This window comes from Juglans regia, chromosome 11, assembly GCF_001411555.2.
Source record: "Juglans regia cultivar Chandler chromosome 11, Walnut 2.0, whole genome shotgun sequence".
Taxonomy (NCBI): Eukaryota; Viridiplantae; Streptophyta; class Magnoliopsida; order Fagales; family Juglandaceae; genus Juglans; species Juglans regia.
This window is the reverse complement of record NC_049911.1, coordinates 29,472,551-29,490,808: the sequence shown is the minus strand read 5'-3', so window position 1 is coordinate 29,490,808 and position 18,258 is coordinate 29,472,551. Positions and strand designations below refer to the sequence as shown.

At 34.1% G+C, this 18,258-nt stretch overlaps 1 protein-coding gene across 2 annotated transcripts; it reads right to left on the bottom strand.

Annotated features, from left to right (window-relative positions):
• Positions 1-1,990: 1,990 nt before the first annotated feature.
• On the bottom strand, positions 1,991-7,572 carry LOC108991305 (transcription factor bHLH110). Of its 2 annotated transcripts, none has more exons than XM_018965484.2 (7): positions 7,001-7,572; positions 5,829-6,516; positions 5,025-5,150; positions 4,857-4,922; positions 4,450-4,515; positions 2,827-2,892; positions 1,991-2,560 (listed from the first exon to the last, which is right to left on the bottom strand). In XM_018965484.2, the coding sequence occupies exons 1-7, from the start codon at positions 7,123-7,125 to the stop codon at positions 2,402-2,404; spliced, it is 1,296 nt and encodes a 431-aa protein (XP_018821029.1). In that variant the 5' UTR covers positions 7,126-7,572; the 3' UTR covers positions 1,991-2,401. The 2 variants fall into 2 exon arrangements, with proteins under 2 accessions (XP_018821029.1, XP_035551367.1); XM_035695474.1 differs by lacking the exon at positions 7,001-7,572 and adding an exon at positions 6,692-6,825.
• Positions 7,573-18,258: the final 10,686 nt, after the last annotated feature.

Genomic DNA, 18,258 nt, shown 5'->3' with positions numbered 1-18,258 from the left:
TAAATTATAAACGTAAAGTCAGCCACCTCACAAACAATTAATATAAAATATGTTATCGAATAGAATCCATTATATTATAAAAGAAAAACAAAGAGTAGTTTTTCACGCACAACTTAATTTAAATAAAATAAAAACAAACAGATTTAGCTACGATTGATTTTTTTTTTTTTTTTACTATGCCAATTTATTAATACTGATTTTCGATGGAATTTGATAAAACTACTCCAGCTACGAGGCCAGCATGCATATTGCTAATTGCTGGCCATGTTAATGTCACCAGGTAATTAATTAAAAGCTTTGAAATCCAACAGGCAACCAATTTGGTATATATGGAGATTCAAGAATATTGTCTCTCTAATATTAGTATCTGAAATATATGGTGTTATTTGATATATTCATATCTTTTTATTTTATATAGATGTAAATTGCTAATTGGCTGAATTTTTTTTTTTTTGTAATTTGTTTCTAATTTGGATTAGGTCAAAAAACTACATTTCATATAATTCTTTTTTCTTTTTTTTTTTTCCTTTCTGTTTTCATTATAAATTTTAAGAAATTGATATACGGTCCAGGGAATAGCCCGTTTACATGATCCAGCCCGTGGTTCATAGCTTTGGGCCTTTTGGGGAAGTTTGAACCTTAAAAAAGTTGTTGTTTACTGATGAATTTCATTCTTGATTGAGTCTGACCTCATAAATAAATAAATAAATAAAGCTTCAAATTTTAATAAATAAATTCAGTTAAATTAAGATAATCCCAATAATCAACTCAAGTGATAATTGATATATCTAAGGAAAAATAAAATACTCTAAGATTTAAGAATAATAGTCATAGCGTAGAGTTTCTTACTATAACTCTATTTATGTATAGTAAAAAATAAAATAAAATATTTTTCCGGCCTTATAATTCGCCTCAAAATGATTTATTTTATAAAGTATATGATGGAAATTAACAACAAATTGTACATGATTATATCGGAAGTAAGTAGCTAGTGTAAAAACTCGAAAGACGCTGTTATTACTAAGAGTTTTGCTATGTATAAATAAGTTTACATACCAATTTACATATTAATGTTGTTGCATTCATATTCTAAATTTAAATTAGTATTGTTTTTAATAAAATCTACTTTATGATCAATCATATTGAATGAGTGCACATATTAGTGTGCAAAATCGCTTATAATTAGATTTTTTCAATTACTAATTAATATAAAAACATGTCACATCAACTTACATAAAAAGATATTGGCACTTTAGTTATTGTTATGAATTAAATGCATCCCACAATAGATATTGGCACCATTAATTTTAGAGCTCGTTTGTTTTTGTAAATAAGATCATGAGATGAGTTGAGATAAAAGTTAAAAGTTAAATAAAATATTGTTAGAATATATTTTTTAATATTATTTTTATTTTAAAATTTAAAAAATTTGAATTATTTATTTTATTTTATGTGAAAATTTAAAAAAATTACAATGATTAGATAATATGAAATGAGATAAAATAAAAAATTTTGTGAAAGTGAACGAGAACTTATAATAAATACTACAATTCCACAGTTTTTCCACGACGTCCACTATAATCAAGAGTGAATTAATTAGCTAGCTAGGATTGAAACTTAGGGGGCGATCGAACGAATTAAGTCCAAATAAATAATTTCTAGAGCACACCGCGGCCTTCATTTTGATGAATAATTTCTCCTAGCTTGAACGATAGTTCGAAAGAAAGCAATATTAATAATAATTCCACCTCGATCAATCTCTAAGCTGGTGTATGGTTTCGGTTTACGCTACGTACGTACCTTATGTAACGAAGCTCTTCGATCTGTTTTACTAACCATGCAAAAGACTCACGATCAAATAAAGAAAGATAAAGAAAAAAAGAGACCCTGCCATTGAAATTAATGAAAACATGCATCTAGCTTGGTTGGAGTTAACTTGATGATCATTTTGTGACTTGCGGAAAAAAGATCGATATAAGTAGAAGCTAGATGAATCATCATAAAAACAAATTAATTAGCTAGCTAGGGTACATAAATAATGTGAACAAGCTGGGTCGGGGGGTCTCTTCAAATTTCAAAATACATGTTATAAATATTGATACATGCATCCATTGTTAATGGATCAAACTTGGTCCATCCTCAGATCATTTCTTTTCTTTTCTCTTTTTTTTTTTTTTTTTAACAGGATGACCAAATTTGCTCCACTAAATTATAGATGCTAGCTAGCTAGAACGAGAAACGTACGTAAAGGCTAGCTCCCGAATAATATTAAGGCCGGGCTTAATAGAATAAGCAGTACTAATTAAGATCTGTCTTGCATGCCCGGCCAGAATTAATTTAGTACTACGGCTGACGTTTAAGATACATGATGATTATTAATTTCATATTATATATAATTATTCTAAGTTCCTCCACCGTAGTTAGGCGCTGGAGGCCAAACGCCGACGCCGACGCCGCTATCACCTGTGACATAAGACATGCACGACAAAGGTACGAGACACAGCCCTCGGCTTCTAAGGTCTCGCTTTGGTTCTTGATCATTTCCATCGTTCACCGAACCCTGAAATCATATTAGATATATTTGCAGAATCATGAGCTAACTGATCTATTATATATGTAATCCTGAAACAGATATTCATGATGATAACATGCAGTACTAGTACTACTTTTGATAGCGAAAACTCCAATTTGTTCCTCCAACTACCAGTACTACTGATCATATCGCTTATATCTTTCATCAATATAATGATCATGATTGGTTTAAATTAACCCTAGCTAGTTTCCTTAATTTCCTATGTTGGCGATCGACTTCTATTGATTTCTTACCACTTGCATTGTTCTACAAGCTGTCTTGTTTCGTGATGATGACTTCATGTATGGGACGCTCAGTGTCTGCAGAAAAAAATAACTCAAAACTTAGTATACATTAAAGCACAGAAATATAATATCGTGTGCGATAAAAAATCAATCAATACTTTTTTTCAGTTTTTTAGCTTACTCCCTAGCTATTGTATCATGAACTAGTGGAAAATCAGAAGCACCATGCATTTAATTTGGATATTAATTTAGAATACAAATCTCTGTGACTATATATATATGCAAACTTCAAATGCCAGAGACATGCAGCTAGCATGCATATATGGATATATGCAGGATCGGACTAGGAATTTCTAAGGACCCAAGCTGGCGTTTGGGTTGGGGTGGGTTCTTCACCATTGTTGGCTCTGATCATGGGCAACTGATCAGAGCTAACTCTCATCGATCTCGGCCTGCAGCATGTTGCCGCAGCGAATCTCTTTCCAATTAAAACAGCAACCAAACTCTTTTCAAAGTCAGAATCGAACTGATCTTAGTGCCTGCAGGATCGGGATTATAATTAATTATAAGATAATGTTGTCTCATGTTTTCCTGGTCCTGGACTCGTTTATAACTTTATGCATGTATATATTTTGAATAGAGCCGCCATTAAAAACATTGAATTCCTATATATCAAGGCCCAATAAATATATTCTTACATCAAACTCAAGCAAAGGTTGATGATCAGTACGTACGTAGTGACTAAATAAATAGTTTTTAACAAAAGGAAATGTGCCAATTAGTATATAATTAAGCTGGAGACAGCTTCAAATATGCTTACATTTTATCATTCAGGAAAGGCAGATCATTATATATACAAATTTACAATTATATATATCGCCAATATCTATTTTTTTTGTGCGTTTTTCCCAATATTAGATTGAAGTACTAATTATATATTAATCCCTCTTTCTTATATATTATCAGTACTACGGGATAGGTGTAGCATGCATGTGTATTTTGCTGATCTAATTAATTGCACAATTAATAGTACCCTTTATTAATTAATAGCAATAATATTATCATTAGTACGTACCCTTTATTAATTGATAGTTTTAATACCACCAATAGCAGGAATAAAAATTGCAACAACAACAACAATTTTTGATAAATTAGCACATGATCACCATCATATATATATATATATACACACACACACACACACACACATATACACACACACCTTTAACACCGTATCATGCCGTGGTGGTACAGGCGATGAATTAAAAAGCTATAGCAGGGAATATATATTAACTTAGAATATTTTTTTGCATATATATATATATATACACACACTATAATAACGTAGTGCACGTGAATCTCTAAACAAAAAACGAATGGTTCAAAATTTTTGTATTATGTTATAAAGGAAGTAAAAGAGCCAATAGTATTAGAACCCTAGCTAGCGGCCTTTCTTTTCAGACGCTGCATGCTGGAATCGTACCCAAGTTTGACCTGCTAGCTGGGGCATGATCTTAGAAAACTTCAAATTTCATTTTCTTAATATTCTTTGAGGACAGACTAGTTCAGAGTCGTCAGATAGTGGGGATAAGAAAAACGACATTCAAGAAGAATGTTGGGAAGTGAAAATACCTCGACCTGGTTTTGAAGGAATTTTATGTACCCGATAGCCTCCATTAGTACCGATGCTGTGTCTGTCTGAAAGATTCTCCACCCCCACATGCAAAATCGACATCATTTTGCATATATTAGCAAAACATTTTTAAACGTAAACAACTTCTATATTCAACTTAATTATAAGTCTGGTGGACAATTAAAGAAGTTTTAAAAACTGTTTTTTGAGTTACATGCTGTTATTTCTTGCACAGTATCCTATTGATTTGATTGGTTAAATGAGTTATTTTATATTAAAAAAAAGTAATGCAGTCATTCACGTGAATAAAATGTGCAAATAATACTTAAAAGTGATTATATATAGAATTTTTGATTGGGAATTATATATAGTGGGCATGCGGGCCGGAAATTAACACTATACGTACCTTGCCAAAGGGAGCCACCAACTGCTGAAGAGCAGCAATTCTATCTCCTAGTTTTTCTTTCCTAACCTGGAACTCAATTCCAAGGCACAAAAATGCAATTCATAAGTTAGTAAAATTTTATATCAAAGTTTATTATATATTTATGTCAAATTGATCATCCATTGGCACCTTAAAGGGTGGACATGAAGCGCGTGACTCCAATCGCGGTTTCTTAGGTGCAGCTTGAGATGACTTTGCCTCCATCAAACTGCTGGGTCTCTTTGCTTCTCTTGCTCTATTTGTGAACAGTGATATCTTTAAAACGCAAAGAGTAAAGATGATCAGTTGAGAATAATTTAAAGTTATAAGTCTCTAAAACCAAAAAAAAAAAAAAAGCAAAAGAAAAAAGATGCATACAATGTATAAAGCTGAAGGTGCCCCTATTCTAGCAAAAAGAGAAGGCTATTCTTTTGGTGCCATGAGTGAATAAAATTGTTTATAATAAAGGGTTTCGACTTTTCTAAATTTTTTTAGTTGAAGATTAAAATGTATGATTTAATTTAATTGTGCCTGTTTATTAATCATGATCTTTATAAAGCTGGTTTATTTGCTAATTACATATATAATTCGACTTGTATTCAGTCGGCATGAGTACTGCAGATTGCAGAATACAAATGTGTATATATATATATATATATATACTCGTTGAATTATTAGGATATATGTGAAGATATTATAATAATCAAGAATAGATACCCAGCTGAGCTAACTGCAAATTCTTGATCAGGAAGACAATAATTTTTGAAGTTATTAAGGATCATGATGATGATCTTAATACCATAAACTTACTAGTAGATTTCGTGATTATATCTGAATGAATAGATAAAGTCGCTTAAAAAAACCTAAACGCAGCGACAAGAAAACTAGGTCATGAAAATGGTCGTGTGCTAGGAGCTGCTAAAGAAGAGAAGATCTTAAGAAAATCGCACTCACATTGCTAGGGCTAGTTGTTAGCCTGTGGGTTAATTGCTGCATATTTTCAAGACCGAAAGGGCTCTCTTTAAATACGCCAAGTCTATCATTCGAATTAGGCAATTGGCTAAAACTTGATCCACTACTATATCTTTCAGATGTTAATAGATCCAAGGCCTGCATGTTCATGTCCAAGGAGCTTGAAATTTCTGACGGCGATGGCGATTGATTCACGTTGGAAATATTTATGCTGGGATAAATCTGGCTGAAGTTCCCTCTACTTGGCATTGCCGCACCTCCAAAACTAGGGAGGTTCTGAGAATTAGAATAGAATCCTTTAGACGAGACGGTCTTCAGCAAGAGCTTCTCACTGAGTTCATGACTCAGATGATCTTTTTGCTCGTCCTTTATGCAGTCTGTTGGATGATGAAGATGGTAATCTTCAATACTTGAAGAACTGTTTAACATTTCAGTGAATTTGGGGAAAGATTCCGAGAGCTCTTCCTTAATTTTCGCGAGGTCGTGTAGGTCATGGGCAGACTGATCAGTAGTACTACTGGTGAAACACCCTGCATTACTAGTCCAGTGAAACCCCAAGTCTTGGACCATGGAACTGTTCAGAGAAGGGACAAGAATGTCATTGTACTGCCTCGAGTCTCTTGGGTTTGAGAAAACTCCGTCGGCATTTGGATTGAAGTTACCAGTATTCCTGCATAAACAATTGAGAGAAACATTTGAAGATTCAAGTGGAAAATTAACAATTCCAAAATTTGAGGCATCTGGAAATCAAAGATTGAGAGAGAATGTCTAGAATAAAGCGAAAAATGAAATTATTATTAATATCACATGAAGGATTTCGCGGTGTAAGTAAATATATTTCATACAGAAGTGTAATTAGAACTAGCTAGCTAGGAGGTTCTTCCTTCCAAAAGTAATCAGATAGATAGAAATAATTCCTGAACCGTTCGTAAGATATCTGATAATTGACAATAATCTAACAAGTAGGTAATTTCAACTAGTTCTGGGCACTTTCTGCTCGACGAACATCAAATCAAAAAAGAAAAAGGAAAAAAGGAAAAAGATTCCAAACTCGAAAGGTCATTTATGATAGTACTTTGAATAGCCAAAAATTCATTATAGAATCAATTCAGAGAGAGAGAGAGAGAGAGAGGTAGGTTTGAAGCTACACTTACACAGTGATATTTGGGGTCCAAGCATGGTTGCTTCCAACTCCATAGCAAGTTGGGTTGGCCAAAGAAGAAGACCCAACAAGCTGGTCTTGGAGCTGATGTTGGTGATGGAGATTTGCAGACTCCATGATGATAATCTTATATTAAAAGGCTTGAAAATCCCAAGATGAGTGGAAATTAAAATTAACTAGCTAGCTTTGCTCTAGGAATCTCTCTCGCTCTATTCAAAGAAAGACAGTTCAGGTGACACCCACATACCTGCTTGCTTTTAGCCACTTTTCTGAGTTTCCTCTTTACTCTTTCAAGTTTACAGCTTATTAAAGTAGCCTTGAAAAGAAAGAAAGAGAGGGCGTGAGATATTCATCTCCATACCTCTCTCTGACTTTAATTATTAATTTTCTCCTCTCTCTCTCTCTCTCTCTCTCCTTCTCTGTGTCGTCTCTGGGCTAGCTAGCTGTATGTGCTTTTAGCACTCTGCAATTACAGGGAGATGATTATACATCCCCTACGCCATGATTAACAGCCCTGCCTTCGATCCCAAGGCTTTCGACAAAGGTGTGAGAAAAGAAATGATAGCAACCATACTCTTCCTTCTCTCATCCCCACATGTCCAAAGCTCTTATATAATGGATTTGGTCGGTATCTAAATGAATGGATTCAGCAATGGGCAGTTCTCTGCAGTGCGCTGTCTCCAATTCTGTCCAATTAATGAACTTACCAATTCATTACATTTGCATCGATCCTAAACATGAGCGCATGTGTGACATAATCTTTTCTTCATGATCTCAAATTAATAATAATATCTAACATACAAATTATAATAAATAAGAAATAAATTTCCTATAATTTAATATCACATCAATACCAATAAATTGATATTGAAAATTGTATTTCAACAATTTTCAATATTCATATTATATATTAATATGTTGGTGTCGTGTTTGACAACCTGAGCAACACCATGCACTAGGTTGATCCATTACTGCATGAATAGAAAATGAGGGCTCGAGGTGGAGGGATACCTCCGATACCTAAATTAATTTGGGTTATGTATTTGTGATCTATGTGATCAGCTTTCAATCAAAGTAGTGTCCTCTGCCAACTCCCTGCCATGTGAGGTCGTCCATGCTTGATCATGGCGATCGCTAACAGCCTTGGGTCTTTGTCATAGCGTGCTCATCTTCGTCTTTCATTAAATGTGACGTGACTTCAGTCATGTACGCCCACCTTCCAGGTCATGCCTAAGGGCCTGGGTTGTCCATGATCCTATGCGTGTAGATTGTCGGCCAGTAAGAGTGTCAGGCCTCCTAGCTTAGTCCCATGCCCCGCGCGTACTACCTCGCTACATCTTTGTGGGTTTCCTGGGCCGACCTTGCCCTTCATGGCTCAGCTCAGCCCAGCTCGGCCCATCCTATTCTCTCATACCGATTTCATCTTATAAGGTTGGCCTTAGGCCCACCCATGCTACATGGGTTGGGCTCGTGTGGTCTAGCCCAACACTAGAAACAGCCCCCCTCACAATATATATGTAGATAATTTATCAATTGTTAAAAGGCACACTTAATATTTGATTTGAAGAGTACTTCTATACTTTGCCTCATTTTCTTAATTTGGATTTGGTTGAGTCCCAGACCTTGCGGATACCCCAAAAAAAAAAAGTGCTACAAAGAGATTATATAAAAGTAAATTGATAAACTGATATGTTTTTCTGTGATTCGTTAGATCTATTTTATAATAAAAGTTATTTTACAATCTGACATACTATATTAAGCTACATCAATTTGTAAATTTACTTTTATATAATCATTAAAATATTTTTTTCAAAAATGAATAAAGAAACAGATCGAATTAAAAAGACAAATTAGAAAAAGAAAAAGAAAGAAAAATAGCTGGACTAGCACTGTTCATCCGGGCCGGGTTTTTTCCCGGCCCGGTCCGAAACCCGGGAAACCGGATTCCGGTTCTGGGTTTCGGCCCGGATCATAACGGATCCGAAACCCGGATTATAAAACCCGGACCAACACGGTCCGGGTACCGGGTTTAAACCCGGTACCCGGGTCCTTTAAAAAAAATCAAATAAAACCCCCCGGCTCACTTCGACTCGTCTTCGTCTCACCTCTCGTCTCTCGCTCTCTCTCGTTTCGCTGCCGAGCAGAAACCCTAGTCTCTTGCTGCTGCCATCGCGACGCCGTCGCCGCATCTCTGTCGCCGTCGCCGCGTCGCCGCATCTCTGTTGCCGTCGATCTTAGATCGTTATTCCGGTAAACCCCCCGACTCATATCTCTCTCTCTCGCTCTCTCTCTCGTTGCGCTGCCGCAAAAGTAGAAACCCTAGGTCCCTAGCCGCCGCCATCGTAACCCCGTCGGGCGCATCTCCTTCGCCGTCACTGCATCTGTTTGCCGTTGAGATGGGTCGTGCAGTGGTGGATGGATGCTTTGATTTGCTGGTGACCGTGTATTTTTAGAATGTTTGGAAACTTGTTTTTTGTTTTAATCTGTATTGGGTATCGACTTTCTCTATTTTATCTGTTTGGTTGTTGAGAAACTTGAAGGAAAAAAGCCCAAATTTATTTACTTCGTCATTTTCACTCTGTTTGTATAAATAATGTACTCATCCATGCTTGTTTCAATCCAAGAAAATTTCCATAAACACCACAGTTGAGTCCAGTGTATCTCAAAATTTTTTTTTTGAAAGTGTGTATCTGGAATTTGAAGTCGATGAAAAGGCTTCTTTCATCTTTGTCTAGAGGGTTAAAAATAATTAAATAAATCCGGATACGATCCGGAACCGGATTTCCGGGTTTTAAAAACCCGGATTCATCCGGGTTTCGGCCCAATTCTGACCCGGATCAATCCGGTCCGGGTTTCGGTCCGGATTTGAGATCCGGGTTCCGGTCCGGGTATACCCGGGTTGGAACCGGATGAACACGCCTAAGCTGGACCATGGTGTAGATTTAGCTGTTGGACAAATGGAAGACACCACATGAGACCCAGCTGGACCGGTTTGACTCCTCGATCGAAGGTTCTGTGCAATGCCCAGTGCTTCATTAATCTTTCGTTGTTCGTGTCGCAGTACGTAGTACCGTCACATGCAATTTCAGCGGCATATAATACATATACAGAGAGAGCTAGCTCTTGATCATCTGCATACGTACGTACCTGGTTAGCTAGATGCTAAATATGTTGACCAATTAATTATGCATCAATGAATTCAGAATGTTTAAACCCTCTCTGATGAATTCAGAATGATATTAATTACGTATATATATTATATATATTCTACGGATTGATATATATGGGCTAGCTGGCTAGCTAGTTGGAATCACATGCATCCATGAGAAAGTATTTTTTAGTCTAGTGTATATGGAAATTAAATGATATAGTCTATAGATATAATAATTTTTCACAACTTTATTAACCTTATTTTAAATTATGAAAATTTTTATAAAATAATTTATGAAATTGACAGCATTAATTGTACAGAAATATTATCAATTTAAAAACATGCATGGCTATTATATAAAGAGCTTTGCTACACAACCACACTCTATACTTCACATTTTTAAAAATTTTTAAAATTTTTAATATATTTTTAAAATTTATTATTTTTAAATTATTCCAAATTTTCTATTCATTATTCATATAATAAATATTTAATAAAATAAAAAAATAATGTGGAGTGTAGAGTGTTAGGAAGTTGTAAAGATTTTTTGTTATATAAAAAGTTGTACGTGTATCACTACTCACTATATATATATATATACACACACACATACATACGTGTATGTCCCATATTTAGCACGGTTGATATAGGCCGGAACCTTAACTTGGATAAAATACATGGAGTGTTTGATAGAAAAGAAGTGCTACAAACATGACAAAAATATTTTATAAAAATAAACTTACAAACTAATATATATGGTTTCATGTGATCTATTAAATTTACTTTAAAATAAAAATAACTTTACAATTAGTTTGTGAGTTAATTACTTTATATATATAATCTCTTTGTGGATAACCGCGTATTTTTCTTAATAAAATACATCATGTATATATTCAAGTCGTGCAGTTAGTTTTTTAAACTTGAATGACAACTTCGATCTGAAGGATTCTCGATATATCTCTATTTTTCAATGCTTTGATACTCTTCGGAATCAACAAAGTTTTGATGCATGCTCTTATATATTTATCAATGTTTTTTTTTATTCGAAGTGCACCAACAGATCAGTAGTACTACCACTAGTCTAAAGAAAGTTGACAAAACTATCAAAAGGAATTAGTAAGTAATTATTGCCATTATTAGTTTTTTAGACGTACGTACGTTTTATTAATTATAATTTATCAAGAGTGAATTAATGGAAGATCACAAAATTAAGTTGCTAATTCATAATTAATGCGGAGTTCAATAATATTTAATTAGGACAATAATATTCCACTTAATTAATTTGCATATATCAGTATTATTCTACTAATTGATCGATTAATGCGAGGACTAGTCATGATAAGCTTTTCAAAATTTTCTTCTTTAATCTAATGATCACAAAAGTAAAAGTTAATAATTAAACGTGCCCACGTATGCTATCATATATATATATATATATATATAATATTGTAGAATACTACTTATTGCTAAGGTGGAAAAAGAAAAACATGAGAAGACCGGTCGAGACCTGGCCGGCACAAATTAACCAATCTATGTTAAGTAGTACTACGTACTATAACAATTAACGTAGTACGTCGAATACATATATAATGCATTAAATTTAGGCAAGGCATCACAACCACGAAAGTCCACGCATCATGAGTATATATATGGAATATAATTAGAGAGGTCATTCAGTTTCTCTTACCTTGAAATTATTCATGTGCTTTTATACAATAATATTAAGAGTTGATTTGGCCTATATATATAGGTTATAGTGTTTCTAGGATTTGAATTCTTAAAAGTTTTTTCTTTAATTAACTCTAACATGCATGCCCAAACATGCGCTAAATCTTAGATTACGCTAAGATCAGAAATAGATTGATCATAAATACATGAAATCGTCTTACAATATTTAATGAATATTAAATAGTACTATTTAAGAAATTAGAACTATACATAAATGGTTTAGGATCCATTTTATATTTGTAATATTTCTCTAATCTCATTTATAAAGATTTTAGAGCTTGACGATTAAAATCTAGCTCATATTTAAGATCAATATATCTCTTGCTCTAGATAACCGATGGTGTTGTCTGTAAGGGATTTTCTTGTCGGGAAAGGCCCATTGGACTTTGGTCCTAATTCAACCCGGTCCAATGATGCCCCAATATGCATATGGGATAGGGGGTCTACCAAGGAAGGGCGCTGTATGGGCGACAAGACTAATCAGCTTGATACTCTACGATCGACTTTAGAACCCAAGGACTTGCACAAAGTACAACGAAAAATGAGGAGAGTCACGCCACATTTATGAAATCGGCGCAGAGTCACGCCGCATTAAAAGAGGTCTGACAACAGACACATGAGAGACAGCACAGACTTTGTGAAGGAGAATACTATTTGACGCCTTTTCCAGACCTGTAGTATAAATAGCAGATTTCAGGTACGAGAATGACTATATGATCCCTAAACTCTCTTATTTATTTGCAACCATCTAAGAATATTTACTAATTTTGGCATTGGAGATTACCCGGCCCCTTGGTCGCCCTCTCCAAGTTGCACTTATCTCCATCTTTTGCAGGCCCATTATCGAATATCTGAGTTGTCGGAACTTGACCCAAATGTGTGCGAAACACGAAGTTAACATTGTCACTAGTTTAGAAATACTTGGGAAAAAAAAACCACAAAGATACATGCATGGGAGCTTTCCTGCTTATGATCTATCGATCCATGTTTTCCTAGCTATCTATCTGTTTAGTATGGACGATACTCATGAGGCTGCCTGGCACAGCTATATATTAGCAGCAACAAAATATAGTCTGAGTAGTGCGCTTATGTAGTTCAAGACTATATAAAGGGGAAAAAACTATTCTCTTCTCGTTGCCCAATATATAGGTGAATCATCAAAAGGAAAGACTACTACTACTATATATTTCCTTCTTTTTTTTTTTCTTTTTTTTGCGTTGGGGGAGATGATGGATATGTGTGTGCTGAGGGGGCTTGCCTTTATACAAAGTAAGATAAGATTTCTTTCGATATTTTTTGTTGTTTGTTCAAAACAATCATCATGATTCTTGAAATATAAAAAATTTCTCAATGATATCCTCATCTCTCACGGCAAAGAAAAAGACTCTAAACCTACAACCATATATATGCTAATCATCTGCTGTTGGCACCAAATTAATCATATTGCGACATACACCTACTCTTCAACCATCCATCTTTTCTGGCCTGATCAATATTTTCAAATCTTCTAGCTATTTATTTCGGTCTTGCCTCTCTGATCTCTCTCGTCTCATCTGTGCGTGTAGTGGATACCTGTCATCGTAAAATTATATGCAGTGCTATATATATATATATATACATGGATATATATATATATATATACGTACGGATCAATCTTAATGGGAAGTACCCAATTAATTATAAATTATTAACTCTTTTGGGGAGTGACCTTTCAAATTTAGAACAGCCGGCCTCAGTCCAGCTGACCACAATGATGCTCAGGAACAAATCTCTCTTCATTCCCTGCTTTTGTTTGAGAGAGAGAGAGAGAGAGAGAGAGAGATTAAGGTGTCTTTGATCTGCTTCAGATTAAGAAGGTTTAAAATGAAATGATCATCAGCCCCACCAAAATTCACATCAGACCAAAAGTTGATGGGAGAATGGTGAGATCAGAGTAGTATATATGGGCGGCAAGCTTAACTTTGCTTTTTTAGATTAACATCGATCGATCGATCTTTCGACTTTTATTACCGTGCGCGCCTACTCATATTCCTTCTACGCCCAATATTAATATCATTGATCTTCTTGAGTTATTCTAGCCAGCAGCTACTCGATCAACTATTTTTTTCTCTTGTTCTTCAAAGTTGGTCCTCTTTATTGAAAGCTTTTTCTCTTTCTTTCCCAGCTTGTTTGTCACCTTTTGCATATTTCCTATCTTGTCTCGGTCGCTACCTTCCAAGATCCATTTCATTAAAGTTAGCTAGTTGATCAAATGTCAATTTATAAGTTTATTTTTATAAAATCTTCTTACGATTATTATAGCACTTCTCTTATATCAATAGGATATTGCAAGACCAATATTTCTTATCCAATTTGAATTATAATTATTTCTAGTTAGATGGACTCGTTTGAATATTACATGAGTACTGATAACGATTACAAGAAGCAGCTGATCTTACAGCTTTTGAATCCATCTATACACACACATGCACAGTACTTTGAAATGCCAACCGTGACCGATTATATATATATATATATATATGATATTAATGTAAGAGGCACCCTAAAGCAATTACTTTGCTATCATTAATGACTTTAGGGGTCTATCACTATCGTCGTCTAATATAAAGCACATCTCTTTTTCAAGTCCTAGCTAGCCTGTCAACGTTGGGTCAAACGCCCACGATCGATCATATATATTTGTGGCACTGACCCTTTATTATATCAGCTTTTTCATAAAGTACTTATACCATCCTCCGAAATAAATATAAAATTATTTTACTTTATTAATTAGTTAGCACCTAAATATATATATATGTTATATTTTTAATGCTATAATTAGCTTTTGTCTTGTTTATCAAATAATAATGTAGAAGCTGGTTCTAATTAACCCATGCAGTACTACAACTACTACTTAAGTACTTACTAATCAAATCCCAGTTTACATCAATATTCAAACTATATATAGTTTCCGGCCTATTAATGGTTCATGGTTTATCTTCCGGCGATTCCATGCATGCCGGCCTAATTGATCTCTGTGGCTAATTCTAAGGTTTGAGTAACTACTGTACCCGGCCATTAATATATATATATGAGTAAAAGTAACTGTTTTACTTTGGTGTTTATTAAGCAAAGGAAGTAGTACTACTACTCATGCCTGCGCCCATGAAATCACTGCAGCTTTTGCCGCTTGATATTCATGATCGTGTGTGTTGATCAAGTAATAGTAATTAATATCAAACCTCATGGCTCATACCATATATATGCAATATGCATTTTCGTTTCTAATTAATTAAGCTCCTTGATCATCTACATGATTAGTGTTAAACTTGATCAACACAAAAAAAGAAAAGAAAAGAAAAGAAAAGAAAAGCTTATGTACTATTAATCTTGATCATTATAAAAGTGTTGGCATTTTTCTGGACAATTTATTAATCACATCAGTACACAAGCTTTCCTTTCTTCTACCAATTATTAATCTCATTATTTGGTGATGTGCTTTTGAACATGAATATATAATATACCTTTTGAGTCAAATATTTGGCAAAGCCCTTAAAAGGAGGTCTAAAGCAGCAGGATTTAAAGTTGTCTTAAGAAGAAGACAAACATTGCAACAGGAGAATATATGCTTTCTCAAGCTTATAGGGGCATGAAATCCAAAGCTAGCTAGGGGGGCCATGCTTTCCTGATCTTTGCTTTCCATGCCCACTGAGCCATTAATATTACCTTATTCTGTGCGATTCCTTCAACTTCCTATAATCTTTTAGGTTTTCATACATATATATATATAGCGATAGCTAGCTCTGAATGAATGCAAAGATTGTCCACAGTTAACGGCACAGCTTTTGCCACGCTTTGTTGTCTGCGTATTTACAAGTATAGTGGAACATGTCTTCGCACTGATGCGTTCCGATTGCCTTCCTGTAGTACTAGCAGACCAGATGAATGATCAATTATGTCGTGCACATGAAGGTTCTCCTAAAAAAAAATACACGATATATGAGATGCATGGAATTTTTTCAAAGTTATACGGCGGGTACATTTAATATTCCCCATGTTTCTGAAATTTACTCCAATAAAGGACCAAGATAAGAGCTTTTTATGTATCTTTTCTTATTGAGGGAAACATGTTCTCTAAGGACAAATTATGGCCATTGATCTTGAGGAGGCCGAGGAGGAGAAAAAAAGAGAAAAGAAAAAAATTAGCTGCTGATCTATAATCTATAGCACCACTACCCCTCCCTTCCCACCTCTAATCTTTGATGCGGTAAGCTAGCTACAAGAAAATTATTTATTTGTGACCAGTTATTTTTAATGAAAATGATTATTTTTTATCAAAATGAATCTATTTTTATCGTAAATAGTTATTATCGTCGTAAATAATCCATCGCAAATGTTTATTCTTCTTGTGTGTGTGTATATATATATATATATATATATATATATATATAATTACTTAAGCTTCATGAGTTACTTTTGTGTGCCATGCATGATTGATGAATTAACTTATAACTCTAGCAAATCTTATTTTGCTTTACTAAATTAGAGATTATAGTTTCGTCTCAGTACTTTCGTACAATTGTAAATAACATATATATATAATTACTATCGTATCATTAACGGACTCAAATAAGAGTAAAATGTTGAAAGCATAACTCGATTCAAAATATTATTGTCACAAATTCACAATCTTTAATATTTTTTTTTCCTTGGGAATACGTACGCGCCTACGTATTACAAAAACGGATTAGTGATCAGGTGGATCATGAATTGAATTGTTGATCCGAAATAAGTAAGAGGCCGGTACAGCTGGACGGCCAGTTGTGCGCGATTGAGTTGGCACTAGGGGTGTAACCGGTTCGGTCCGGTCTGGTTTTGGATAAAATTTAAGACTGAACTGGTATGTACTGGTTTTGTATTTTTCAAAATCAATTACGTCTCGGTTACCCACCTAAATCGGTACCTCCGGTTTCCGGTCCAGTCCGGTTTTCCCATTTTTTTAAAATGTAAAAAATATATAATAAAGTGTTATATCTTATGATAAAATGTTATTAATAATTTAATATATATATATATTATGTTCAAAACATATGATCAATTAAATTTTTATCTTTAAGATTAAACTTTTATTTTATAAATTATAATAACATTATCTTATATATAATTATATTAATAACAAATGATCAAACAAATTACAAATGTTCATATTTAATATTAACATTTTATGTTATAATTTATAAATTATAAATGAAATTATTTCATATATGATATATAATTATATATATTATATATAAAAATTTAATATATAATTATATATTATACATAAAACTTATATATATAAATATTGTGTATAATATATAAAATTAATTTTTATATATATTTTTTTCCAACCGGTCCGGTTCGGTTCGGTCCGGTTCTAGAAACTACGAAATAGATCCGGCCGGTTTTCATAATATAGGAACTGGTTCTAGACTGGACCGGTTCAAAACCGGACCAACCGGTCCGGTTCGGTCCGGTCCAGATCGATTTTTTCGTTTAAATTTACACCCCTAGTTGGCACATATATCAGTTTTCTAGGCTGACCTATGATAATAACGTCCCAATAAAAGTCTCAAATCACATAGTCTATATTCTAAAATGACTAGTCAATGATACAATTGGAACATCATTGAAATCTTATAAAGAGAAAAAACTTCTCATTTCTAAGTAATGTGATATCTCATACATCACCTACACTTATCTTTATCATATGAGGTATCACAATCTACCTCCCTTATTCTCGACGTCCTCATTGAGCTTGTCCATTGTAGGTGGCATGGCACGACTCAAGTGTCACAATTATGATTGAAATAGACTTTGATACCATTGCCTGTCCATATCACTTGGCAGCTTGGCTTCCAGTAATCAATTTTAAAGCTCGAAATAATCACACAATATATAATTTTTTTAAATTTTTCTTAAAAAAAGAGAGAGATGAAGGGATTTTCAATTAATTGCCTGACGTTAACATATGAGCCGTTGGGAGTCTTGGGACAATATTGCATGCATATGCGTCAATTCATCATGAGTGAATATATATGTTGTACCATTGATGATATTGTTATTAAGGTGAGAATCATCAGTTAATTGCGTTCTAAAATGAAGGGGTCAGTGTGTGTGTGTGTATATATATATACTAGCGGTGGTGCCAACGTGCGAGGCACGTTTGCCCGGTTGAAAGAAATATATATATATATATATATATATGGATTTTTTCATGTGATAAATATTTACAAACCAAAATAGATTGAGAGATAGTTTACAGACAATCAAGTTGATGGCCAACACATAGACACCATTAACTACTTCCAATGGTGTACGTACGTCGTAGTATAGAGTTAAAAAACTGAGAC